At 43.0% G+C, this 27,972-nt stretch overlaps 1 protein-coding gene across 4 annotated transcripts in view; it reads left to right on the forward strand.

The window, feature by feature from the left end:
• The first annotated feature begins 8,779 nt into the window (after window positions 1–8,779).
• ERAP1 (endoplasmic reticulum aminopeptidase 1) overlaps window positions 8,780–27,972 on the forward strand; it is a 34,916-nt gene continuing 15,723 nt past the window's right edge. Inside the window, exons 1-8 of one of the 4 annotated variants that reach the window (XM_070517704.1) lie at window positions 8,780–9,099; window positions 14,717–15,260; window positions 17,007–17,145; window positions 19,753–19,887; window positions 22,756–22,876; window positions 23,661–23,815; window positions 24,167–24,280; window positions 25,682–25,813. In XM_070517704.1, coding sequence (XP_070373805.1) covers window positions 8,838–9,099; window positions 14,717–15,260; window positions 17,007–17,145; window positions 19,753–19,887; window positions 22,756–22,876; window positions 23,661–23,815; window positions 24,167–24,280; window positions 25,682–25,813 — 1,602 coding nt within the window. In that variant the 5' untranslated portion in view covers window positions 8,780–8,837. Of the gene's footprint in view, window positions 9,128–14,716; window positions 15,261–17,006; window positions 17,146–19,752; window positions 19,888–22,755; window positions 22,877–23,660; window positions 23,816–24,166; window positions 24,281–25,681; window positions 25,814–27,972 lie in introns of all 4 variants that reach the window. The other 3 variants (XM_070517705.1, XM_014867313.3, XM_014867301.3) reach the window with 3 other exon arrangements.

Genomic DNA, 27,972 nt, shown 5'->3' on the forward strand with positions numbered 1-27,972 from the left:
ATCCCTCTGCCCTTTGCCCTTTTCTTCACCTTGTGCTTCTCCTGGGTCCATGCGACTGAATGTCCAGGCTTGCCTCTCTCCTTGGTCTGCCAACAGGGAAGGAATCAAAAAGGGGAGACAGAGGAAATTATGCATTTGTGATGAATGAGGGCAGTTTCTTCATGAGTCTGTTGACTCGATGCTTGGCAATGTGCTTATGTCACAAAGTTAAATCTTCATCCCACTCCAAAGTGTCCCCATGCATCTTGTAATCTAAATCCACAATTGATTTCCCAATCATCATCAATATTATTATTGTTTTTTTATTCATTTTTAAATTTAATTTAATTTTTTTTAAGATTGGCACCTGAGCTAACAACTTCTGCCAATCTTTTTTTTTTTTCCTGCTTTCTCCCCCCAAATCCCCCCAGTACATAGTTGTATATTTTAGTTGTGGGTCCCTCTAGTTGTGGCATGTGGGACGCCGCCTCAACATGGTCTGACAAGCAGTGCCATGTCCGCACCCAGGATCTGAACCAACAAAACCCTGGGCCGCCGAAGCGCAGCATGCAAACTTAACCACTCAGCCATGGGGCTGGTCCCTTGGTTTTTATTTTTTGCAGGTAAAGATTCACCCTGAGCTAACATCTGTTGCCAATCTTCCTCTTTTTTTTTCCCTCCCCAAAGCCCCAGTGCATGGTTGTATATCCGAGTTGTAAATTCTTCTAGCTCTTCTATGTGAGCTGCCACCACAGCATGGCAACTGACAGACAGGTGGTGCACTTCTGTGACCAGGAACTGAACCTGGGCTGCCAAAGCAGTGAGAGTGCTGAACTTTAACCACTAGACCCTCAGGACTGGCTCCCAATTATTATGTCTTTGTACATAAAAACAACCAAAATTACTTGAGGCCTCCTCATAGTTGTTTTACTTCTTTTTTATTTGCTCAGCCCTAACACAGTTTAACATTTGTGGTGGACACTGTGATTGGCTTACTCATTCCATCTTCCAACCTCCTTTTGGAATTCCTCACTCCACTGCAGAGTCTGGAAAACAAATACTCCATTTCCCAGACTCCCTGGTTCCTGGGTTCTGGATGTGCAGTAGGCTCTGCCAAACAGAAGCACTGGAGGGAAGCTTGAATCTGGAACTGAGTTAAGTGGGGAGAGAGGCAGGGCTTGAGATACTCATTTTGCTGGGACAGATTGTAGCATCTGTCTGGTTCTGGAGCTAGCAGCTGCCCAATTTAGCAGATGGCTTCTGGGTAGTGGCAAGAGAAGCAGCTTCATTGGTGGCCAAGTTCTACCTCGTGGCTTTGGGATTTGTTCCTGGAAGCTCCCTCTATTGCATGTTCTTTAAGCCATGGTTATGTAAGTCAGGCAATAGCCTGCAATAAATCCTTTTCTGATTAAATGGCTTGAGTGGATTCTGTTCTCTATAACTGAGCCATGACTGATACAACATAGACATTAGTTTTTAAATGTCACTGGCGTTTTCAGTTGTTTTATTTTTTTTCTGTCTTTGTAATTACATGGACACAAAACAAGAAGTGAGGCTGCCATTATATGTTGCTTTCAGTGAACAGGTGAATTAGGAGGTGATCACAGTCCCTAACTGATACGTGGTTAGTTAGATTCATGGAGAACACTTGCTATTATTCAATATTCCTGTGCTGGAGATTTTCCGATTGCCCCTCCAGATCCACGCTTCACCCTCATGGGTCCCACTCCACGCCCTTGGACTGACCAGCAGCAAAGGACTTCCTTGCCCTGCCTCTAGTTTTGCTAATGTGGAGACCCAGTTTACGCTGGTTGTCTGTCCCTCTGTACCCCCATTAGGTTAACATTCACTTTCTCTTTCAAAAGTGTCCTAGTTGATACAGTCCCCTTGATATAGTCCTCTTGTCTGCGGGCCATCTTTCTCCTTTGAGTCTGTCCTCTCTACACCATTAACATTCATTAATTCCTCACTGTGCATTGTCTCTCTTTTGCAAACTGAGGATTCCAAGATCAAAAATCACAAACAGAATGGCCTCTTGGCACTAAAAAAATGCACTTATACTTTGATCTCCAAGCTTGCAATTCTCCACTTCTTAATTGGTTAAGAAGAGTGTGAGAGAATGATCCAGACAGGTGTCACAACCATAGCTGACTCCAGACTCTGTCTATCTCTCCTCTGTCTGCATTGTCCTCAGTAGTTCCTTCTAGGTTCCAGAACTCCAACAGCTGATGTTGCCCACTTTTGAAGGCTGGCCCTTAGGAGTTCACTAATCCTCCTACTTTTCCTGGCTAAAGCATGGAGAATCCCCTTTGCCCTCACTGCAGCAGTGACACAGCAATTTTATTTTCCCAAAAAACCCTTACACTTGCCCTTGAATTCCATGGCATATATCACTCAAGGTCTATGGTATCAGAATTTCTCAGGGTAGGGATTAGGAATATATATATTTTAACAAGTTCCCTAAGTTATTCTGGTGCATTTCTTTGCTTCTATTTACTCCTTCTATCTATTAATAAGTAACTGATGAGAGAAAGAAAGGAAGGAAGGAAGGAAGGAAGGAAGGAAAGAAGGAAGGAAGAAGGAAAGAAGGAAGGAAGGGAAGGAAGGAAGGAAGGAAAGGAAGGAAGGAAAGGAAGGAAGGAAGGAAGGAAGGAAAGAAGAAAGAAGGAAAGAAAACTTCAGCTGTTTGAGTATTTTATTTACTTTGCAATGCACCATGGAGATTAAATGAGTAATATAAAATTTTACTTTATTATGAGTTTGCTATTTTCATCCTTTGGGATGAGAATTGTCAGACTGCTAAGCTCACACAAATTCTACAAAAATTTAGCAATTCTAGCAAAAATTTACGAGGACTGGAAAGCCAAAGAAAAAAAGAAATCTAACACAATGCTACAGAAATAGAAGAGCCCAGAATTCTCACTAATTTAACTGGAGTTTCGTTTTAACATCCTTGGCTGATCCAACCACTCAGTCCTGGACTCTTTCCCTCCTCATGGTCCTGTTGGACTGAGAGTTGGGAAACAGACATGAGCAAGATTCTCAAACTTCTGCCCTGAGGTAGATTTGGGTTAGCCCTGCTGGAGCTGGTTAGTACTTTGGGTCTTTCTAGAATCTTTGCTGTTAGGCCCAGATAACTCAATTAGATCTGCAGGACTTCTCTGCAGCTGCCCTGGCCTTCTCAGTTTTCGCCCTGACCCCTGCCCGAAGGACCTCTCTTCCTTTGCCTCTCTCTCAAAAGTCTCTCTGACTTTGGGCTTCTATTGGGCCTATAATATACTCCCTAGCCTGTAAAAGCTCTTTCTACCCTTAATCATCTTCTTCACCAAGTGTTCAAATCCATTTATTGGGCCCTGATCTCTTTATGGGTCATAATCTCAGATGCCATCTTTCTCCTGAGTTTGGAATCAGTTCTTCCGGTGGTCAGAAGCTGAAGTGAAAACTTTCAACCAGCTATTAATTTATCATTTTTTATTTGGGAGATATTCACATTTTCAGCTCAATGAAAAATCAAATCTTCGCAGTTTCTAGAGTTGAGTTCCTTCCCTAGTTTCTTCCCAATTATTCACCCATTGATTAATTTCCTGATCTATATCTCCTTCTCTACCTCAAGGACACAGACTGTCTACATCCTATGATTGTAATAAGAGAAATATCTTCAACGTACAGTAACATTAATGAGGCAGATTCTTCTGTCCCTCCTCAGTACATGAGAGGGCATAAAACTGCTTGGTAGCATGAAGCTATGTTCTTTAGGAAAAACAGTAAACCTACCTACTTACATCCTAATATTTTGATCACTCCTTTTGAGCTATGCAAAGAACATGCTCACCTGGCTGGTTAACTCATTCTTCATCCAGTTGCTTTGTCAGAGGGACCCATAAACAAGAGAAAGCCTGGACACTGGGCTTCCTGAACCAAGCTTTGCTTTAATGTTCAGACTGACAATATCCGGGAAACTCCAACATCTCAACTAGCTTAACACAGCAGGCATAGGTCTGGACTTTTAAGAAACTGACATGATTCATCAGGCCATATCTGTGGGATTGCTTTAAAACAATTGAGCCTCACTAATTGTGATATTTTACATTTTTAATAGAATTCCTGGATTTCTCGTGCATCATAGCTTATTTTTGTGTAACCAAGTAATGATTTCCCAGTACATAAGTCGGCAACGATCATAAACACAAAATTCTCAAAAGAGGAAATAAAAAATAAAAACATCTAATCAACATATGTTCAGTGTATGTGTCCATTTCATTAGTAGTGAAACAAATGCAAATTTTAAAAACATGTATTATGGTGATTTACCTCCTTATTGAAGTGAGCAAAGGGAAGAGAACAGGAATCTAGAATGCTGGCTAGAGAGCAGTGAGATGGGCACTGTCACATGCTCAGGAAGGACAGGAGAGGGGTGGGTTCTCTGGGGTCTGTCAGGCTGAAAGAACTGCAGACGTGCCCAAGTGGTTACCTTAGGGGGCAGGAGTTCATTGAATAGATGACTAAGGAAGGAGGCAAAAGGGAAACATAATCAGTCCTCAAGTCACCCAGAACGTTCTTCAGAACCCGAAGTCCTAGTCGTCTGACAGCACTTTTGGTCACCCGGTAAGAACTCTAGGTCCTCCTCAGAAGCTGGCATCCATTGCTCCTTCCTCGAATGCTCTGCCTAAATGGCGACTCAGGACTCTTTCCGAAGCTTGACTCAAACTGGCTGAATCAAGAAAGGAATTCATGGTTCCCTTGACTGAAAAGTCCAAGGGTAGGGCTTGCCTACAACAGCTGCATCTGAAGGCCTCAATGGCTTATTCTCTCTGTCTCTGTCTCTCTCTGTCAGCTCTGCTTTCCACTAGAACTAGAAGTGAAGTGGCTTCACTTTAGAACAGGTTCTCTCTCTGTGGTGGCCCCTGGTAGGTCACTTGGCATCTCAGATCCTTAGTTTGGGGGCCAGCCTGGTGACACAGTGATTAAGTTTGCGAGCTCAGTTTTGGTGGCCGAGGGTTTGCTGGTTCGGATTCTGGGTGCGGACCTACACATCACTTGTCAAGCCGTGCTGGGGTGGCATCCCACATAGAAGATCTAGAAGGACCTATAACTGGGATATACAACTATGTACTGGGGCTTTGGGGAGGAAAAAAAAAGAGGAAGATTGGCAACAGATGTTAGCTCAAGGTCAATCTTCCTCACCCCCCCCCCCCATAAAAGCATATCCTAAAAAAAGAGAGAGAATTTCAGGCAGTGGGTTCAGAAAAAAATATCTGTAATTTCTTCATTCTAGAAAAATGGATCTGCAAGCCACCTACATAAGTACACTGTGAGGGTCCAATAAGATAGAGTATATATATACATGCCTTCAAATTACATTTCAGAGGAATTTACTGGTTGTTATGAGTTCAGTGGCCTACTTTGGAACAGTCCTTCTTTTATTTATTATTATTTTTTTTTTTTTAAGGGATGCTTTTTGGTGAGGAAGATTGGCCCTGAGCCAATGTCTGTTGCCAATCTTCCTCTTTTTTTTCTCTCCCCAAAGCCCCAGTACATAGTTGTAGGTCATTCTAGTTCTTCTATGTGGGACGCTGCCTCAGCATGGCTTGATGGGTGGTGTGTAGGACTGTGCCCAGGATCCAAACCAGCGAACCCCGGGCCGCCAAAGTGGAGTGCAGGAACTTAACCCCTCAGCCCTGGGGTGGGCCCTGGAACAGTTCTTCTTTTAACTTGGCATCTGTACCTTCTTCCCTGTTTCTGATTATTAGTAAAATGGTATAGATTTTGGTGAGCAGGGCTGTCCAGAAATTTGGCACATAGGAAAAAAAAAGTGTCATCCTCTTTATCAAGACTATCAAGAACGAGGATCATTGCTATTCCTTCTTAAGTTGACATTTGAAAAATTGAGTTCTGGGCCCTAGGAGCCTGTTTAGGCGTCTTGGGGACCACAGTGTGTGTGGGGGGACAAAGGGGATGGAGTTGGGGGCAGCCGGCAAGGACTGAATGGGTGTGGCTGTCCCACTTAATCAGAGCAGCCCTGCTTTTGTCTGTTTTCTACACCATGATTCTGGGTAAGATTTGATATCGAAAAGGAGAGTAGTAATATGATCAAAATGGCAGCAACTTTGGCAGCAAAGGAGGAGAAATGAGCCAAATGTTGACATTAATTGGCTAAAGGCTAATGAAGACAAAACTGATTCAATCAATCAGAGCAAAATTGAATAGCACTTGATCAAAATCTGGAATGCAATATAAGAAAAAACTGATCAATAATAGCCCAGTGTTGAAATGGCTTAGACCCGAGGTGGACTCCCTCCCTCTCCTAGCTCACACCTGGAACTAAGGACACTGAGAAGCGTTTAAAGCACATGGGCTCAACTGACCCTCTGACACTGTGTGGTAGACAATATTGTTAGTGCCAAACTCTCCTTGCTTTCACAGAAGACTGTGTGGCTAGTTCTGCCCAGTGACAAGTGAGTGGAAGTGATGTGTGTTATTCAGCGCTGAGGTGGGGAAAGGTTGACACTTAACTCTCTGGACTTTCTCTTTCCTGTCATGGTGATCCAGAAGGCCAAAAAGGTCAGACTGATACACATACAAGATGACGAGCCTCTGTCACTCAGTGCTGAGTGGCCATGCAGGGCAGAACACCCTGCCTGTCTACACTGGCTGTGCGCCCTGAGTGAGGAACAAAGCTTTGTGTTCTTAAACTACTCATGTCTCAGGGTTACTTGCTTACAGTGGTGTAACCTAATATCCACTGGGAGGAAATCTGTAGGCTCCGGGAAGGTTGTTTCGGACAGGAAGTTCGTAGAGGCTGGCTGGAAAAAAGCAAAGCTAGCTGTACGTGCGAAATGAGGGTGAAGTGAAGGAGGGATGGGCGGTACAATAACAGCCAGCTGAGAAAGCTGTGATTTTGGGGGGAAACATGCACTTTGGAGTCAACAGACCTACCTAGGGTTCAAATTTAGGTTTCACTTTTTATTTTCTCTTTGACTTGGAGCAGGTTGCCAACCTCTCCCACTTTTTTCCTCTATAAAGTATAACACCTACATTGCAGGGTTGCAGAAAAGATTAAATTATACACACACATGCATATGACCAGCATTTAGCACAGTATCTAACAGCTGGTAAGTGACCTATAAACCTAGGTGCCTTTCTTTCTGTCGGCTTCCCTCTGATACTATTTCTAAGCTTGGTAGTTGCTAAGTTTTGATAGCCCAGACTCTAGAACCGGGACTCCTTCAAGTTGAAAGTCCTCTCTCCAAGCGCTGCATCCCTCGTGTCCCTGCTAGAGCTTTGAAACTAGAAGGGAATGCTGCCAAACCCTCCGTCTTCCTGCTTTATTTGCAGTGCACTTGGACTCTGAAGAAGGAAACATGGCCAGTAACTGAGTCTAAAGTCCGAGCAAGGGAGAGCTTGTAAGAGAACAGTCTAGAGGTGGGAGCGCCGTCAGCTTTCTCCTTACTGCCATCTCCGGTGCCTGGGCCAGGCCCAGGTTCATGTTGCAACCCTCCTGTTTCCGCCTTCTCAGTAGAGCAGCCTCTAGTCTCCTTGGTGCATTCAGCTCCTTCCATCCTGACCTTCAAGAAATATTTTTTAAAAAATTGTATTAGAAATTAAAACGAAACGATCACATTCAAAAATATAAACATAGAAGTAAAGAAACCATGGGTTTACTGGACAAGAAGCTCTCATCTGAGCAAACTGGGATCACTCACTGACTAGCCCTGGAGACTACGGTTGTCCACTGACAGCCCTACCACAGCTGCTAATGTGCACAAATTACCTGATCGCAAAGCCTTTGTTTCTGGTTGAATTTTAGTGAAAAAACTTCCTTTGATCACACCCTGGTTGGGCCTGGGGGCAGGCTGCTGATTTTATATCACAAAATGTCCTTGACTGGAGAGAATATGCAGAACAAAATTTATATTTTTCAAAAGGAGGCATAAGAATGAGGAAAAAAAGTTGAGAAATACTGTTTCAGTGACTTGGAACCCCAAGTTCTCAAAGGGAAAGAGGCTATGAAGGAAGTGGGGGGGGGCGGCCCCTGACCACGTGGGGGTTCACCAGTGCTATTCTGGGCGCACACCTGGCAGGGCTTCTGCTCATCAAGCCATGCTGGGGGCATCCCACATAGAAGAACTAGAATGAGCTACAACTAGGATATACAACTATGTTCTGGGGCTTTGGGGAGGAAAAAGAAATAAAGGAAGTGGGAGGAGAAAGGCTGAGGGTAGTAAGTAAAAGGTCCCAGAGAGCCCGCGGTCCTCTCACCACCCAGCAGCCTCTGGTGAAGGAGAACGTTTGTGTTTTCTTGGCTTGTCACCTCCTTTACCCTCAACTGTTTAAAGACGGGCATTTTTGGACATTTCATCCAGTCTTAATGTTCCAAGGGGAGTGCAGAAATGGTCACTTGATTTGAAAAAGCAGGAGGAACGCTTTCATGTGGGGAACGGCAAATCCTTGGGGTCCCTTAGAAGCGGTGGGAAGTGCCAGACCCATCTATATCTCTTTCCTCCTCCGCTGCGTCTCCTAGCTGGACCCCTCCACACTAAAAGCCCAGAGTGGTCAGCATTTTGCAGCGACAAAGCTGTTGGGGATTCCTGTTTCTTTCTGAGGCGGGCCAAGGGCTCTCAGCCCATTTGCAGAAGCGAGATGATGGACACCCTTGGGTCCAACAGGCGTCGAGCCCGTCCAGGTTGGGGGAGAAGCGAGCTCCTGTGCAGCCGGCGGGCTCTCCTCCAGGAGCGGCGGCCCCTTCCTTACGCTCCAGACCCCGGCTGCGCCAAAGGCCAACCATTAAAAAAAAATACCTCCCAAGACACGCGCAGAGAAAATGATCGTTTTCAGGAAGGGGTGCTCCTCCCCGCCTGATGCCCGCCGTATTGCCACCCCGCTGCCTCCCTGGCCTGCAGCCCTCATTTGTGAATTCCCGTATTGGGAACGGCGGTGGCCCTCGCTCGGCCCCGGTCCCGGGTTTCCTTCCCCAGCTCCCGCCTCAGCCTGGGGCTCCCCTGCGCCTGCCGCGAGGGCTCGGGCCCAGCGCCCCTCGCACCGGCCTGCCGCTCCCCGGGCTCCACTTTCACTTTCGGTCCCGGGGCTGGCGAGGCAGGCGGCGGCGGCGGCGGCGCGAGGGTGAGCCGGCTGTGTCCCAGACCCTCAGGTACAGCGCGCTCATCCCCAGCGCGCCCATCTGCAGAGCCAGCGCGCGGAGGGGGCTGCGCGGCTGGAGAAGGGCGCGGCCCCGGCCTCCTCCCGGTTCCCGCCGGGCAGGCCCGAGGGCCGGGGCGCAGGGAGGAGGAGGGCCAGAGGGCTGCGACGTGGGGCGCGGGAGTCGTGGGGCCTGGGCCGGAATCGGCCGGGAGGGCAGCGGGGTCGGCGGCCGCCCAGCCCCGCTCGGGTCTTTCTCCACGGGGAGCAGCCTGGGGGCGCGGGCCAGCGTGCCTGCTCCGCGCTCTGCCGCCGCGTCCTGCCGGCAGGCGGGAGCCTCCCTCTGCGCTCCGCCTCGCGGCTGGGTTCCTGCCAGACGCCCGGTCCCCCACACTCCGCAGCAGGGCCAAGTGGAGGGGCGGGGGACGGCCAAGTCGGGCACCTTGCAGACAGTTGCCAGAAAAATGAACGTGGCTTTGGTTTACTGCTGGGGTGGGGGTGTTGTGGGATCGGCGTCCTAAGTGTCCTCAAGATCAATTCTCTATTTCTCCTGTTCTTGCCATCATCGGTCTTCGTTTCACTCTGGCTCTAGCTGGGTTTTATTCAGATAAAGCTCTCGTGTTTGAGCAAATTAAAATTTACTATCTGGGTATCTTACTCTCCAGGTGGGCCTGCAAGTTAATTTCATGAGGAAAGAGAAGAGCAGACACTTCCTTTCCGTTTTCGTGGAGGTTTTTTGTGTAGGCAGGTTTAGGAAGAAACGCTCTCTTTTCTACCAAATGCCCAGAGTATTCGCTCTCAACTCAGGATGTGGTCAACGATTTAAAAAATACTTAACAAAATTGCCCAGAATTGTCTCTTTTCCCAAAGGATTGGAATTGTACTGATATGTAGCACATTTTCAGGTGGACTTAAATATCAAGATACTAGTATGTTAAAAAAATCGAATTAATTCCACATTTTTATTGTTTACCAGCAGTGACAAGCTATTATCAGTGCTTGTTAATTTCATTGTTCAGAACATTTTGGAAGAAAGTTTATTACCTCTTTATGATAGATTTCACATTTCCTAGTTTCCCAATGAAGGGGAGGGTGAAATAGCCGGGGACTGGTTAGCTCTGACTTCCTGCGTGGGTGGGACAAGTCAGAATCACCAAAGGAGTCTAGCTAAGGTTCCTCAAATATCTTGAACTCCTCCTGGCTGTGAAGTTAAAGTTAGGTACTTACTCTGTTCCTCTTACACTTTCACCGACAACATTGTGAAAGATGCTTTAGAAAGATTAGATGCCAAAGGAAGATACTTTTTAAAACTTTAAAGGAATACAGTCAGGTACCACAGAATCCTTTAAAGCCTTGTCTCTGTGCTCTAAACCTGTGTATTCAACTGCCTGCTTGCTGTTTGCCCTTGGAGATCTACCACAGACATCACAAATTAGACACATTAAAAAATGACCCCTTGATTTCCTCTCCACCCTTCTACATCTGTTCCACCTCTGGTCTTCTCCATCTCAATAAATGGCACCTATGACTACTCACATGTTGGTTCTAGAAACCTGGCAGCCATCCTCACATGTCCGCTCCCTCCCCCTCCCCCCCAGTTCTCCTTTGTCCTAAAGATACTTGTTGAATCCATCTTCTTTCTCCTCCTCTCCCCCTCCCTCACTCTCTGTTGACACCACCCAGTACACGTCTCTAGCTTACTTTGTCTCGACTACTTTCTAACTGGTCTCTTGGCCTTCACTCTTGCTCCTTTCTTGCTCCACACTATACAACAACTGGGGTGATTTTCTTCTTCTTTTTTTTCTTCCTTTGTTTTGAGGAAGATTAGCCCTGAGCTAACCGCTGCCAATCCTCTTTTTGCTGAGGAAGACTGGCCCTGAGCTAACATCCATGCTCATCTTCCTCTACTTTATATGTGGGATGCCTACCACAGCATGGCTTGTGCCATGTCCGCACCCAGAATTGGAACGGGCGAACCCCAGGCCGCCTGAAGCAGAATGTGTGCACCCAATTGCCACGGCACCAGGCGGGCCCCCTGGGGTGATTTTCTTAAAGTGAGAACTGGTTCTTGAGACCTCCTAGCTCAAAACCCAGTGGCTTCTCATTGCGCTTAGGATAGGGTCCAAAATCCTTAATGTGCCTACAAGGCTGTTTGGTGGTCTGGCCCCTCTCCACCTCTCCAGGCACATCTTGCCTGCTGCGCCCTGTTCTTCAGGTTCACTGGGCTTCATAGCCAGCACTCGCCACTGCCTTTGAGCCTACAAATATGCTTGCTGTTCCCTCTGTCTGGACAACTCTCCGTCTCCCTCTTTTCTTAGCTAACTTGAATTTGTTCTTTAAATCTCAGGTAAAATATCCTCAGAGAGCCCCCAGTGTACATCAACGTGCCCTGTTATTTTCTTTCAGTATGTGTATGTTTTTTCCTTAAGAGCCCTAATCACAGTTGGTAACTATATATATATATATATATATTTGTGTAAATGTGTTGAAAATCCCCTCCCCCGCCCCCACTAGAAGCTCTTTGAGGTCAGGGACCTGTGCTGTCTTGCATTGCTAGTGTCCAGCAAACCCCCTGGCACATAATAGGCCCTCAATAAGTATTTGTTGAATGACTGAAAATATTTTAACCCATTTAATCTTCACAACAATCCTATGAGAGAGGTATTACTATTATTATCTCATTTTACACGTGAAGACAATGAAACTGGGATTAAATAACCTGCCCAAGGTCACACAGTAGGTGGCGAAGCAAGAACTCAAAGCCATGTTTTTTTTCTGACTGTAAGCCTAATATGTATTTATTATTAATATGGCTATAGTTATATTTGTGCATGTATTCTTACATTTAGGCTGTCTACATTACCTGTTCCATTTTGGTTTCCTGGGACTGCCTCCTCCTTTGAGACACAGCCATGTTCTTTTTGGCCCCTCCCCTCATGAACTCAACCCTGTAAAGCCTTTGATGTGAGGTCCCACTGCCAACCCCTTCAGCAGCCCGTGGGCTTTACTGTCAGCTCAGAACCAGTTGGAATTTTCAGGTCTCCTCTTGGGCTGTTGGAGAATACTCGGGGGCTTCCAGAGTCCCCGCAAGTCTGACCCTGCCACCTTCACTGCACTCTCTACCATCTTGGGGCACAGGCTGCACCTGCTAAGATACTGCCATCACAAATTCCAAGTGGAAGTATCACACAACTTCCCTTTACATCTGGTCTCCCAACTTCCAGAGAAATCCATCAATCCTCCCCAGCCCCGGGATTCTGCCTGAGGAGATGGGGGCAGGAACTCTTTACCATTTTGGTGTTTAAACTTTATTCTTCTCCTCAAAATTGCTCCAATCCTCCGTGGCTGGAAGCATCCTTTAGTTTCCTAGACAAAAAACCAAGAAACTGAAAAACCAAAGAAACCTGTTCTTCCTGTTCACATCTCTTTTCTGTCTCATCTGGGTGGTGCCTTTTGAACCAGGATTATGGTGTCTGTGTGGTTGACTGTCTCAACTGTTTTGGTATCCTTTCTCTTTAGCCTGCAGATTGCCCTGTGGAGAAAGGAGAAGTAGGTAGCTTTAACTGTGTGTTTGGGAAGGGAGCAGGATGGAGAGTGACGGGTAGGGGAGAACATATCAGTATTACCTTGAATTAGTGTGCTTCCACACAGGGTTCAAGGGATAAGACCAGAGTTTGGCAAGGATTACCTAGGAGGTTCTCAGCCTGGCTCTTCAATAAAGTTTCTGAGAAGTATTTAAAAAAATTCTGATGCCCTGATCTCATCACCATAGATTCCAGTTTAATTGTTCTAATTAGGGACTCAGGCATCAGTCATTTAAAAAGCTTCCTGGTTACATTAATATGCAGACGGAGATGAGAACCAGTGACACAGAGGGGGAATCCCATGTACCACCACCATTTTGAGGGGTCCTCATTGTAACATTACTACTTTTCTCATCTGATCCAAATGTCCAGGAGCCAGAGGAGTTTGAGGGAATTAGGGTCAATTCCTTGATCTCCCCTCAGAGGGGCCCCTCCTGGCAAGCACCCATTAGAGAAGCATCTTTGTGTAAGAGAGAGAAAGAAGTATGCTTGGTTCTTGGGGCGTGGGTTGCCAAATCCCTTAAAATTCACATTCCTTTTTTGTCCCATGGCCTTTAAAATAAAGTGCAAAATATGGTCTGCAGCATGTCTCCCAGAATGCTTTGAGCGTAATCTTGGAGTCACTGCTTTCCTTGCCTGTGAATAATCACTCTCCATCACGTTCTTCTGGGGTTCCCTTCCCATCCCTTCCCATGCCCTAGCAGCCCTGTACGTTCTCCCTTTGTGCTTTAGCTCTGGAAATGCTGGCTCCTGGCTTGCTCCACCTGCAATGCTTTTCATGCCCTCCCTTCATTTCCAAATCCAACCTATCCTTCCAGACCACACTCAAATGCTAGTCTTGCATGAAGGCCTCGCAGAGTCACTCTGCAGCCAGTCACTCCCTCCCAGTGGAAATAACATTCCCTTCTCTCCCAGCCCTCTCTGTTGTTATTATTCTTAAAACATTCCACGCTTTCTGTGTTGTATTTTATTACCTGTGTATGAATGTTTTCTCCCTTCCAGAGTTTGAGGTCCTTGAGGGTGCGATTTGTGTCTTGCGTGTTATTGTATCCCACACAGTACTCAGCACACAGCCTTGTATGCAGCAGGTGTTCAACACATACTTGTTGGATGATTGTAAGACACATCTAGGTGATGGATGTGTTGGTCACAAAATGTATTGAAGGTCACCATAAACTTTTTAAGTCATTCCTGGCTAAATAAATATTAAATTAGCTTCTGGCATGACAATTTGACAAGGACACCACTGTTATTAAAGGTTACTGTTATGGATACTGGCCTTTCTCTCCATTGCTACTCAGCATCTAAGGCTCCTTCCTACACTTGCTATGATTTAGGAATTCTCTACTTTGTAAGCCTGATGGGGAGCAAGGCCTGTCTCCCACTGTAGAAACTGCAAAGTCCAGATTTTGCTTTCTCAACCTCCCTGCCTGGTAGTGTGGACATCCACCTTGGCTCAGACCAATGGAGTTGAAAGGTGGGACTTTGAAGCTGAAACAAGTAAAGCAAAGTTGCAGGGCAGTGGAGATCTCACTCTCGTGGGGGCTATAGTGGTGTCAACATCTGATCTCCAGGCAGGAGGGTGGCTTCCTCCAAGGTCCAGTGTGGGGAATGGTCACCTGATGAGATGTTTCTCTGATGTCCATCTTTGCCTGCTTCATAGCCTGGTTTCCTCAATGTCCTGGCAATCCTCTGACCCATTTTAGTGAGCTACTCAGTATCCTCAGCCAGAGCTTGTTCATTGCTTTCAACTAAGACCCCTGACTGATGGAGTTAATTTAAACTCTGAAGGCCAATGATGCTTTTTAGTAGGTGTTAATGATTGTTGATAACCATAAACTTCTTTCTTCTATGAATCAATAACATAAGGAAGGTAATTTTACTTTCAGGAAAAGACCTAGTAGTTTTGAAAGTTTGTATCTATGACTGCTAATTCTGAGTGGGTACATTCTGAAATTATGCTGTCTTGATAATATTTTAATGACTTTTTTTTTTCTTTTACATGTTTGTGCCACTAGGTACTTTGAGCAAGAAGATGGTATCTCTGTCCATCAAATGGCCCCTTGCAAGCATGTCATTTCTACGTTCCTCACTGATGATTCTTTTCACTGTGTCAACTCCTTCCTGGTGTCAGAGAAGTAAAACTATATCTCCAAAAGCTAGTGATGGGACACCATTTCCTTGGGATAAAATGCGGCTTCCTGAGCGTGTCATCCCAGTTCATTACAATCTCATGATCCATGCAAATCTCACCACTCTGACTTTCGAGGGAACCACGGAAGTAGAAATCAGAGCCAGCCAGCCCACCAGTGCCATCATCCTGCACAGTCACCACCTGCAGATCTCTAAGGCCGCCCTCAGGAAGGGAGCTGGAGAGAGGCAGTCTGAAAAGCCGCTGAGAGTCCTGGAATACCCGTCTCATGAGCAAATCGCGCTTCTGGCTCCTGAGCCTCTGGTCGTGGGGCTGCCGTACACAGTTGTCATCGACTATGCTGGCAATCTCTCTGAGACTTTCCATGGATTTTATAAAAGCACCTACAGAACCAAGGCAGGGGAAGTGAGGTATTTTTTTTCTTTTTTTTTAAACTCCAAATGCTAAATTTAGTATTTCAGTTGGATTGTCTTTTAAAATTCTTTTGATTGTTGATTTCTTCCTTTAGTTTTGCTTTTGCATCTTCTTTCTAGAGTTCAAAATGGCCAGTAGTTTTTTTCTTGTTTTTTGGACCTCATTTTTGGTTCTGTTTTAACCAATTTTCTTTCCTCCAGCTCTATGAGAGTAAATACCCATTTGTTAATTTAATTGTATCTCTGGGATATAATAAACATTTTTCATTTTCTTGGCCTATGCATTAGTTTCCTGGGGCTGCTATAACAAAGTCCCATAAACTGGGTGACATAAAACAATGTCAATTTAGTCTCTCACAGTTCTGGAGGCTAGAAATCCAAAACTAAGGTGTCAGCAGGCCAGTGTTCTCTTTGAGTCTCTGAGTAGAATCCTTCCTTGCCTCTCCCTGATTGGTGGTAGCCATCTGTCCTTGGCATTCCTTGGCTTGCAGTTGCATCACACAGGTCTCTGTCTCTGTTGTCACATAGCCATTCTCCAAATTCCCTCTTCTTATGAGGGCACCAGTAATATTGGATTAGGGACCAAGGTGATGGCCTCATCTTAACTTAATTACATCTGCAAAGACCCTATTTCCAAATGAAGTCACATTCACAACTACCAGGGATTAACACGTCAACATATCTTTCTGGAGGATGCAATTCAACCCATAACAGCCTAACAGAAGAAATAGTTTTCTCTCAGTTAAAACTCTTTTAGGGATCTTCACCTCCCTTGCTTTAGTTCTGTTTTTAAGGAGGCGACTTATTTTGGGAGATTTTATGCTAAATTTTAAAATCAAATTTTGTTCATTAGTTGATTATACTAACATTTTTCTGATTCTATATATTTTTTTGTGATGAAAAATTCAGATGCTACCAGAAAGAACTTTTTTAAAAAGTAAAATTTATCCCAGTCGTAGCCCTTAGAGATAATCACTACTTTTATTTTAGGGGACTATCCTTCTAGACTTCTCTCTGGATATGCATACACATTATTTTGTGTAAATAGAGCTATATTTTCTGTTTTACATGGGAGAGTTTTTTTTAATATGCTCAGGAGATGTTTTATATGGATGACTATCACTATACATCGTTTTAATGACTTTATTAAAATGTATGTTTGTACATTGATTTCTTTAATCCCCCATGGTTGGAGATTAGGTTGTTTCCAACTTTTCAGCATTAGCAATACTTGATGAACATCTTTTAAAATCATTTCTTTGGAATAAATGCCTAGAAGTAAAATTGCTAAGTCAAAGGGTCAACAAACTTTTGCCACCTCTGTTGTTTTCCTCACCTCTAACCAATACTGATATCTCCCTTTAATTTATATTGCATTGATTATTAAGGAAGTCAAGCAGCTTTGGGTAGATTATTGACTATTTGTAGATTCTTCTTTTGTGAATTGCCTGTTTATGAGCCGTGCCTCCTATTCCCTTTGGTTGCTGGTTATATTCTTACTCATTTTTAAGAGCTTATTATCGGTTAAGGCTATTATCCCTTTGTCAAATATCTTTTAATCAATTTTCCCAGTTTACTTGTCTTTTAGCTTAATTTATAGTAGCTTTTGTCATATAAAAGATTTTTTTAGTAGTGAAATCTATCAATTTTATGGTAACTGTAGGAATTAAAAACAAACACACACCTATTTTAGAGTCCCTGGTGCTTCTTAGTATATTTTTATTTTGCTTGCCATAATTTCAGGATACTTGCGTCAACACACTTTGAACCTACTGCAGCCAGAATGGCCTTTCCCTGCTTTGATGAACCTGCCTTCAAAGCGAGTTTTTCAGTCAAGATCAGAAGGGAGCCAAGGCACCTTGCCATCTCCAACATGCCGTTGGTGAGTCTGAACTCCTGTCCATCTGCTCACAGGAGAAATCCACTGATTCGCTGTGACTTGCATTACCCCAGTGAGAGTTAACAGGAGGATCACCTGTTTTGTTTTATTGCCTGACAGATAGCTAACTCTTCTTTCATTACCAACCTATGTTTTTGTTTCAAGCAACAATTTATTTGTAGTTAAAGAAAAAAAATTGTCCCTAAAAACACGCAAGATTTCAGTAAGAGTGACATTCCAGGTCATCAGGGCTGATGGGAGGGAAACTCCATAGGAATTCAGGTCAGGTTTAAAAGAGAGTGCCCTTCACAAAGCACTTTCATCTTAATTTTCTCATATAATCTTTGAAAAGGATTTTAAAGAGAACATTTTGTCGAATAAATACAGTTATTTTTTATAATTTCTATATACCATATACTAATATTAACTATACAGTTTGTAACTATATGCTTGAAATTGGGCTGATAGAAAAAGAATAAAGTAATCTTTTAAGAATATTATGGTACTAAGGGTAAGTAATGACAGATACCTCAGCTCCCTTTAAAGAAGCCATTGTCTTCCAACTTCGACACAGATGTGGACAGTGCTGTCTCTGATTTTTAAAAGTGGTGAGATGATGACCATGCCAAATGAATAAAACTCCTCAAGTGCCGTTATCCTATGATTCTGGTAGCTTAAAAAAACATCGCTGAGCTGTGTCTCTGCACCCGAGGCATGCCAGCTCCTGAGGCCCACACATGCTTTGTTCAGAGATGCTCACTGTGGATGAGACTCCGGGGGGAATAGGCTTTGCCCAGAGTCCTGAAGGCCGTCTCGCCTCATCCCTGTGCTGACCAGGGAGAAATATCTTAGCGTGAAGGGATACAGAGAGCCACAGACCAACCTCTAGTACAGGACCTCTCAACTTTTAAACTTTTATATCCCCCGCTGAATACCTGAAGGATCCCTTCCTCAAACGAGATTCTGACAGGGCCCATGAGAGGGCCGAGCCCTGTGAAAAGCACCCTTCTGCAAATCCCTACTAGCCAAGGACTTTTGTCTGCCCCACGCCCCTCCCCTACACTTGTATATGAAAAGACAAGAAACAGTGATACCATTTTCCTAATATAAATTTGAGGTAGAGAACAGGCTTTTCCAGATTATAGTTCCCTCCTCCAATATTATGGTATTGCTTCCTGGGACGGGAGTGAGTTCTCTAATTAGAGAATTACATGGATGGGATGGGATGGAAATGAGAGCCAACTAAACAAGATTGGTGGAGAAATTCCTAGGCTTCCAGGGGAAGGCCTGGAGCCCCCAAGGCTTCAGGAAGATGCTGGAGTCTAAATCTATGGATATCGAGGATTGAGGATAGGAAAATCTCTAATGTAATCTTGCTGCTTGGACAGGAAAGCCCTCCCCTTGGTGGAAATCTAATAGGACTGACCTGAACTCAGGCTGCAGACATGGAGTTGAGGGGAAGGACGATGGGGTCTCAAAGGATCTTTTTGGAGGCTAACAAAGCAAATATTCCATTGAAACATCAAAGTGTTTGAGGCAGGAGTTAATTACATTTAAATTTGAATTTAATTAGCTTACTTTCCTAATAATTAGCGCAACTTCAGAAATGGAAATTTTGGTTAGGGGTGGGTAGGAAATATTTTAAAAAGAAAAAGTAATTTGGGGTCCTTCAAGAGTAAACGTAGATTGGCTAGCAGAGTCAGGTTTTGAATGACCAAAAGATGACCAGCAGGCACCATAGCTGGTGGCTGGTGGGTATTAAAAAGCAAGAGGGGGCACAGAACTAGGGGTGGAAATAAGATTACGGGAAAAATGCGTGTGTTAACATGGAATCCCCCAGGCTAGTTCTGGCTGGTCCTTTCTCCAAGATCCCGCTCCAGTGCTCTCTGCTGGCTGAGGTCTTAGACTTTCTTCTTTGGGACCAGGCCTCTTAGACTGGACCTCTGTCATCCCCACCCCACTCTGCAATGCTGCTCCTTGATCGCACTTCAAAGCTGCTTCCCCTGAAGCAAATCAGAGTTTGGAGAGGCGTTGCAGGGGCAGGCCCAGGCCTGGGTTGCTTTCAGTTGTTTAGGAAAATAGAAGCTCTTTGCTCTTTTTGCGTTGTGCATGGTTACGTATTTGCCCAGCGTAGAAAACAAGTTAGACCTTGCCTTTCCGGATCATTCTCATTCCTGTGTCTAAGGACAAGTGGACTACATCTTCGAAAAACCAGCAATCTCAGTTTGGCTTTGTGCCATCCGTGTTATCCATCGTCATGTACCAAATATGAGTCAGTTTGCCATCATCTGGATTATTTAAAAGATGTTAAGTGGTGATGGTTGCACAACTCTGTAAATATAATAAAAAAACACTGAATTGTTTCCTTTAAAATGGTGAATTTATTGTATATGAATTATATCTCAATAAAAAAATTGAGTAGAATGATTTGGGCTTAATATCTAAATTACAATCAGATACTGGAAAGAGAAAATTGAAAATAATTACACAAATGTCATGCCATGTATTTTCAGTACTGTGTCTGGTAGTTAGAAAATTTCGCTTCAGAAAATGTTTTCAATGTATTGGATAATTGGATTATTTGATGATTTAAGTTGTTTCTGATTTTAGGTTAAATCTGTCACTGTTGCTGAAGGACTCATAGAAGACCATTTTGATGTCACTGTGAAGATGAGCACCTACCTGGTGGCCTTCATTATTTCAGATTTTAAGTCTGTCAGCAAGATGACCAAGAGCAGAGTCAAGGTGAACTTGTCATTGTCACATAGGATGACCAACTTGTCCTGGTTGCCTGGGACTGATCTGGTTTTAAAACTGGAAGTCCCACATCCTGGGAACCCCCTCACTCTCAGGCGATCCTGGAAGGCTGGTTATGCTGTTGTCACAGATGCTCATATTTACAGTGATTTTTAGTAACAAAAACCTGTGGAAAGTCTTGGCCTGGCTCATGGTCCTGGCTCCACCACTAATGGCTTTCTGACCTTTGCCCTTCTCCTGTTTGAACTTAGTTTATATGTTAAAATGTGTGAAGTTGGACTAGATCCCGCAAAGGTTTCTAAGGTTGCGTCTGACTATAACTTTCTGCACTTGGAAGTGAATGTCACTGACTATTTGAGCAAGGAATTTCTGGTCATGGGAAGGAAGTAACATGGAGAGTCTGCTTGGAGGGTTAAACGGCTCTGGGAGGAGCATTTAGGCCAGGGAATACTGGAATCCTGGAGAAAACGATCTTGTTTCAAGGAGTACTTGCCCCTTGTCTGGGTACCATTGTGTAGTCAACAACCTATACAACTGTATGCTGTGGCTCTGAGTGCAAATACGTTTTTTGGAGAGGAGGGGCGGGACACTTTATTTGAAGATACCTCATTTATTTGTACTTGTTTTCAATGAGGCCTGAGTAGTTAGGATTTCTCTGCTAAATTGCCTTTTGTTCCCATAGGGCTGAGGCTTCTTACCTTTGTGGAGATATCTCTACTTACCTGGGGATTTGCAGGTGATGCTTGAGACTTGGATGTAGGGAGCAATCTAAGTTCAGCAGTTAAGCTATCAGCAAAACACCTACCCATTGATTTGCCCACTTTTGTGAATCCTTTATGAATGATTCTTTTTATAATGTCTCTTCCATACCGTCATATTGTGATTTATAATAAAAAATATATATTTGGTCTTTGTCCCAATTCTGGTACAGAGCTCCTAAAACCCTTAGAATTTTCTGTGATGAGAGCAATAAAGGTGTCTCTTATTATGTTAAATAGGTGACTTTTGGAAAGCGCCTAAGTAATTTAAGATTGGGGGCTGGTTGCCAGGGAACCAGCCCTGTGATTGGAGGGTTGAACTTTCAGTCCCACCCTCCACCCCGACCTCCAGCTGGAGATTAAGTTCAATCATCAATGGTTAATGATTTAATCAGTCATGCCTGTGTAACGAAGCCTCCATGAAAACCCAAAAGGATGGTTCTAGAGAGCTTCCGGATTAGTGAACCCGTGGAGATGCTGGAAGAGTGGCGGGGCTCAGAGAGGGCATGGAAGTTCCGTGCCCTTTCCCCATACCTTGCCCTATGCATCTCTTCCATGTGGCTGCTCCTGAGTTATATCCTTTTATAATGAACCGGTAATCTAGTAAGTAAAATCTTTCTTTGAGTTCTGTGACCTGCTCTAGCAAATTAATAGAACTGAAGGAGGGTGTCACGGGAACTTCCAATCTATAGCCTCTTGGCCAGAAGCACACATGACAACCTGGACTTGCAATTGGCACCTTAAGTCACGATGGAGGCAGTCTGGCAGGACAGAACCCTTAATCTTTAGAATCTGATGCTTTCTCCAGGTAGATAATGTCAGAATGAAGTTGAATTGTAGGGCACCCAGCTGGTGTCGGAGAATTGCTTGGTGGTGGTTTGGTGGTATGGTGGGGCCACCCCCCACGCACATTGGAATTGGGTCCCAGCACCCCTTTTGCATACTAATATTTTTAGTCTTTTTATTTCTTTAAGCACATTAAACATACATTTTATGTTCTGTGTCTAGTGATTGCCACATCTAAAGTCTTTGGGTATCCGGTTCTGTGGTATGTTGTTTCTGCTGCCTCTTGCTCACCGTGTCCTGTTCCTTCGTGTATCTTGTGAATTATGGCTGTGAACTTACAGTGCCCGAGCTGATGGTGGGTTCTTCCAGAGAGAATTTGTGTTTGCTCCTGTCAGATGACTAGGAGCAGTTACCAGCCCAGAGACCACTTTAAATTAAATTATTGGCTTCGGATTTTTAAACCACCTGGTTATTGTGAGTCCAGCTGCTAAACAGCATTAGGGTTAGCTTTTAGCTACAAATTCTCAGCATAAGGGAGGGAGATTCTCCCTCATAAAATACCAAGGTTTGAATAAGGCATTTTGTCCCTTGCAATCTCCTTATGGAAGGGGGTGGTTATTTCTAGTTTACCCTACAGTGAGGATGTGGTCCTCTGGGGCCCAGCTTTATGCAGGGGTGCATCTCCTGTTAAACTTCCCACCTTGGGCAGGCTTTGGTCTTTGCCTCCCATCCTCTGAGTTCTTCAGTGACCAGAAAACCAAAGCTCAAGTCCATTTGTATAGGCTAGTGTCCTCAGGGCCAAAGCTGGCTGCAGTGCTCTGCTGACTTCTGAGGATCCTACTGTCACTTCATTTTTGGCATCTAAATCTTCTTTACTTTTTCACTATCTTATGAAAACATTTAAAAAGCATTTTTCTTTTTTTGTAAGGAAGATTGGCCTTGAGCTAACATCTGTGCCAATCTTCCTCTTTTTTTGTATGTGGGATGCCACCACAGCGTGTCTTGAGCAGTGTATAGGTCTGTACCTGGGATCTGAACCTGCGAACCCCAGGCCTCCAAAGCAGAGTGTGTGAAGTTAACCACTATGCCACTGGGTTGGGCCCTAAAAAAACCCCATATTTTGCGTGTGTTTTGTAGTTGCTTTCAGAAGGGGAGTTGATCAGGAACATAGTTGGCATTAATACAAGAAATAGAGCTTCCAATTGTCTTCTTTAATATTGTCAACCATGTCCCACAGTGTGTAGTCTCCTATACAGTTGTGGAGAGAAGCCACTATGGCATTTGAGTAACTTTCTTGTGCCTTTATCTTCAGGTTTCCATCTATGCTGTGCCAGACAAGATAAACCAGGCAGATTATGCACTGGATACTGCGGTGACTCTTCTAGAATTTTATGAGGATTATTTCAACATTCCATATCCCTTACCCAAACAAGGTAAAGATTTTGCACAGATATTACAAATTGTGGCATCTAATGACCCCAGCCAGAGATTCTATCCTCCTAATTGTCATCCCCACGGTTATCTGAGCAGCCTGTCAAGTCATAAAAATGCTGGCAGGTGTCAACAATTGGGTTGATTTTTCTCACCCATGATCTATGCAATAATTTTCTAATGATGGTAGAAGCAGATCTTGATATGGTCCCAGAGGCATGCAGCATGGGGATAATTTTGCCTTCTGACTTTAAAGATAAATCCAATTATATTAGTGGGCAGATGGTAAACAACAGAGGCTGCATTTTTTCCATTATTGGCACATATTTTGTAGGAACATCAAAGATGCTCAATAAATTATTTTGAATGAATAAATTTATACAGCATAAGAAAATCTGATTTTCTTTCTTAACATGAGCCCTTAAAACTATTGTGTGTTTGCGTTTTTAAGTATATGGGGATCTTAGACATCCAAGGTCGAGTAGATTATTGAGGCAATTGTTAAGATTATTCAGTCCCCAAACTCCTTGTCAGATGGTCAGAAATGGCATCAGGAGGCCTGAGACCCCAGTCTGACTTTGTCACACAACAGCCAAGTGACTCTGGATGAGTCACTGAGCCCCTTTTTCTCCATTCTGAAAGAGTCTTCCGGTCTAGAATTCCACAGTTCTGCATGGACAGCTTAGCTTTTCTTGTGATCCCTACACCCATTCCATTCTGAAGGTTAGTGTGGTTGGGTAATGTGTAGCTTAGAGCTTGGTAATAGAGTTTTGTTTCCTTCCCAAGATCTTGCTGCTATTCCTGACTTTGAGTCTGGTGCTATGGAAAACTGGGGACTGACCACATACCGGGAATCCTCTCTATTGTTTGATGCTGAAAAGTCTTCTGCATCAAGTAAGCTTGGCATCACGATGACTGTGTCCCATGAACTCGCCCACCAGGTATATAAGTTCAATCATACTTTTTAAAAAATGTAGTTAAACTATGTATTGCTTTTATGGGACATACGAGGCTATTCATATTGATATTTGAATTGTATGGATTCATTTTTACTTTCTTTTTTTCCCACAGGAAAAATTATTTCTTTAAAGCATTAGGTACCATGTTTTACAATGCATATTGACAGGTTTTTCTTTTTACTTTGATAAAATTTTCCATTAATATGTTAAAATTCATATACTGGCGTTCTACATATAAAATATATTTCCTTCGGAATGTCTTATGTTTATGGCTATGTAGATAATCCAGTCTCCATAGAAAGGTGAATAATCTGGGTAATGTCTCCCTTTCAGTGGTTTGGGAACCTCGTCACTATGGAATGGTGGAATGATCTCTGGCTAAATGAGGGATTTGCCAAGTTTATGGAGTACGTGTCTGTCAGTGTGACCCATCCAGAACTGAAAGTTGTAAGAAGTACTTACTTATTTTTTTACATTTTAGGTTAATCTGTTGTTTTGTACATTGTTGCTGGAAAATATTTACTGATCTTTGATTATAGAATTCATAGATTAGTAACTTCCCTGGGAGTTTAAATATGAATTAGATTTCCAAAATGCTGGTAAACTTTAAAGACATATCTCAAAGGCTTATCTCCAAATCTATGATTGTTATGAGATTGTGTTAATTGTCCTCCCTTAATGTCAACGAAATAGAAATAATGACAGCCTGTCTGTTCCATATCATTTCCCCAACCTTCAGGCTGGTCACTGAGGAAGTAGTAGGAAAGACTGCTGTTATTTCAATAGGATCCTACTTGCCAAATCAAATTATGCTTAAGGTAACTGCACATTTGATTGTATATGGACCTAGATTCATGGGTCACAAACTTAATGTTTTGGAAACTCTACATGTTTTATTTTAAAAATCATGCATTTAACTTGTAAAAATCACATGCAGTAGAATGAAAAAAAATTTATATAAAAACAATCCTTTACCCAACTATGATTTTCTTTTGTTCATATTCATTTCTTTTTCTTCTTCCTGTACACATAATTTACACATAGTTATAATGTACATATAAGTATTACACTGCAATGGATCATAAATATTTTCCTATGTTTCCACATAATCTTTAATAATAAAAATGATTATGCATATTATTCTATTGGGTAACATGCCTTAATAAATCAGGTTATAGTTGGAATTTGTTCTCCATTATTTTTTCTTTCATTACATGGTTTTAAAGCTAAATTTCTCCACTTTAAAATAGCTGATTAGGGGCTGGCCCCGTGGCCGAGCAGTTAAGTTCGCGCGCTCCGCTGCAGGCTGCCCAGTGTTTCGTTGGTTCAAATCCTGGGCGCGGACATGGCACTGCTCATCAAACCACGCTGAGGCAGCGTCCCACATGCCACAACTAGAAGGACCCACAACTAAGAATATACAACTATGTACCGGGGGGCTTTGGGGAGAAAAAGGAAAAAAATAAAATCTTTAAAAATAAAATAAAATAAAATAGCTGATTATTAGAGATGTTTGCAATCACTGTTCCTTTTAGATTCTTGTGTTGGCACTGTTTGGTTGTAGGTGTAATGGTTTTGTTTTTAAGTTAATATTAAATTTTTATTCTAAAGTGATAAGTATTTAAGATGAACAAAATTTAAAATGTTTACCTAAAATCATTGTTTCTTGGATATTGTTTAGAAGACAGTAATTTGTATTTATTTTTTAAATTCTGTAAATATGGAATAGGTTGGACTAGAAATTTGAAGCATAATCCTATTTATTACCCCAGATCAAAGCTTCCTACTTGCATAATTTTGGTCTAAATATAAATCACAGGTGGTGATGTCTTTTTTCTGTCCCCATAGGAAGATTATTTCCTTGGTAAGTGTTTTAGTGCGATGGAGGTTGACGCATTAAATTCCTCACACCCTGTGTCCACTCCTGTGGAGAATCCTGCTCAGATTCGGGAGATGTTTGATGATGTTTCCTATGAAAAGGTAAAATGGGATTATAAGGGTATGGTTTGGACACTAAACTTGTAAATACTGGGATGGAGGTAGGGTTATAAGTAGGGTTATAGGTAGGGTTATGGGGTGGCTTCCCTTTATAAGGAGCAACCCAGATTGGATGCCTTCAATTCTGACCCGTGCTGGCTGGAGTTCATACTTTTAGGCCTAACTTGCAGTTTGGCTTGTTATCCTAAAGATTATATTGTGCTCAGTTCTTCATTTACTCTACTGTAAGTTGAAAATTCATGGCCTGAATTTATTTATCATTCAACAAATGGGTCTTGATTGAGCATCAACTTTGTACCAGGCGAACATTCCTGCCCTTGTGTAGCTTACCTTTCAGTGCCTTCAGGAACAGTTTGTATTTTTGACCGCAAAGTATTGTCCTGCACAACATGTTTACTAACAGAATTGGGAATTGTTGCCAGCATTTAGTAATTGGGAGATTTTACATAAAAGCCAGATTTCCGGGTTCTCTTGGTGGGGGTCAGGGTGGAGGATTCTGGTCATACTGGGCCTGTATTTCCCTTGGCAATGGAGACTAGAACTAAGTCATGGCTCCATCTTTGTGAGATCAAGGTTCTGCTTTTCCACTTCCCCTTTCATTCCCAGCCATTTCTGTTGTCTTCTCTCTGAGGCAGAGAATGTGTGGTTTGTTGTTATGCTTGGCTGTTTTATTTGTAGCAAACAGAAAAGTATTTCTTGCTTGGATGTTTCCATAATAGTGCAGGAGAGATAAAAATAGACATATAAACAGACACAAAAACAGACACATAGATCAATGGAAGAGAATAGAGAGCCCAGAAATAAACCCATGCATATATGGTCAATTAATTTGCAGCAAAGGAGCCAAGAATATACAATGGGGAAAGGACAATAAGTGATGTTAGGAAAACTGGACATGCAAAAGAATGAAATCAGACCGTTGTCTTATTCCACTCACAAAAATTAACCTGAAATGGATTAAACACTTAAATGAGGTGCTGGCCCCATGGCATAGTGGTTAAGTTCACAGGTTTGAATCCTGGCTGCGGACCCAGGCACTGCTCATCAAGCCATGCCGTGGCAGCACCCCACATACAAAATAGAGGAAGATGAGCAGAGATGTTATCTCAAGGCCAGTCTTCCTCAGCAAAAATAGGAGGGTTAGCGACAGATGTTAGCTCAGGGCCAATCTTCCTCACACACACAAAAAGACTTAAATGTAAGACGAGAAACCATAAAATTCCTAGGGGAAAACATAGGGAAAAAGCTCCTTGATATGGGTCTTAGCAACAAATTTTTATATGACACCAAAAAAACAAGCAACAACAGCAAAAGTAACAAGTGGGACTACATCAAACTTTCTTCTGCACAGCATAGGAAACCATCAACAAAATGAAAAGGCAAGCTATGGAATGGAAAAAATATTTGTAAACCACATGTCTGAAAGAGGTTAACATAAAGAACTCATACAACTCAATAACAACAAAAAAAATCAATCTGATTAAAAAGTGAGCAAAGGAACTGAATAGACATTTTCCCAAAGAAGACACACACATAGCTACAAGTACATGAAAAGATGCTCAACATCACTAATCATCAGGGAAATGCAAATCAAAACCACAATGAGACAGCACGTCACACCTGTTAGAACTGGTAGTATCAAAAAGCAAATATTGGTGAGGATGTGGAGAAAAGGGAACACTTGTGCACTGTTGGTGGGAATGTAAATTGGTACAGCCATGGTGGAAAACAGTATAGAAGTTGCTCTAAAAATTAAAGATAGAACTACCATACAATCCAGGAATTCCACTTCTGGGTATTTATCCAAAGAAAAAAAAAAAACTGTAACTCGAAGATATATGCAATCCCATGTTCATTGCAGCATTATTTACAATAGCCATGATGTGGAAGCAACCTAGGTGTCCATCAATAGATGAATGGATAAAGAAAATGCAATATATATACAGCCATAAAAAAGATGAAATCTTGTTATTTGTGACAACATGGGTGGACCTTGAGGGTGTTATGCTAAGCAAAATAAGTCCAACAGAGACAAATGTATGATCTCATTTATATGGGCCATCTTAAAAAACAAGCTCATTGATACAGATTGGTGGTTGCCAGAGGCAAGCGTTTGGGGGGTGGGCAAAATGAGTGAAAGG

The sequence above is a fragment of the Equus asinus genome, chromosome 9, assembly GCF_041296235.1.
Source record: "Equus asinus isolate D_3611 breed Donkey chromosome 9, EquAss-T2T_v2, whole genome shotgun sequence".
Lineage (NCBI taxonomy): Eukaryota > Metazoa > Chordata > Mammalia > Perissodactyla > Equidae > Equus > Equus asinus.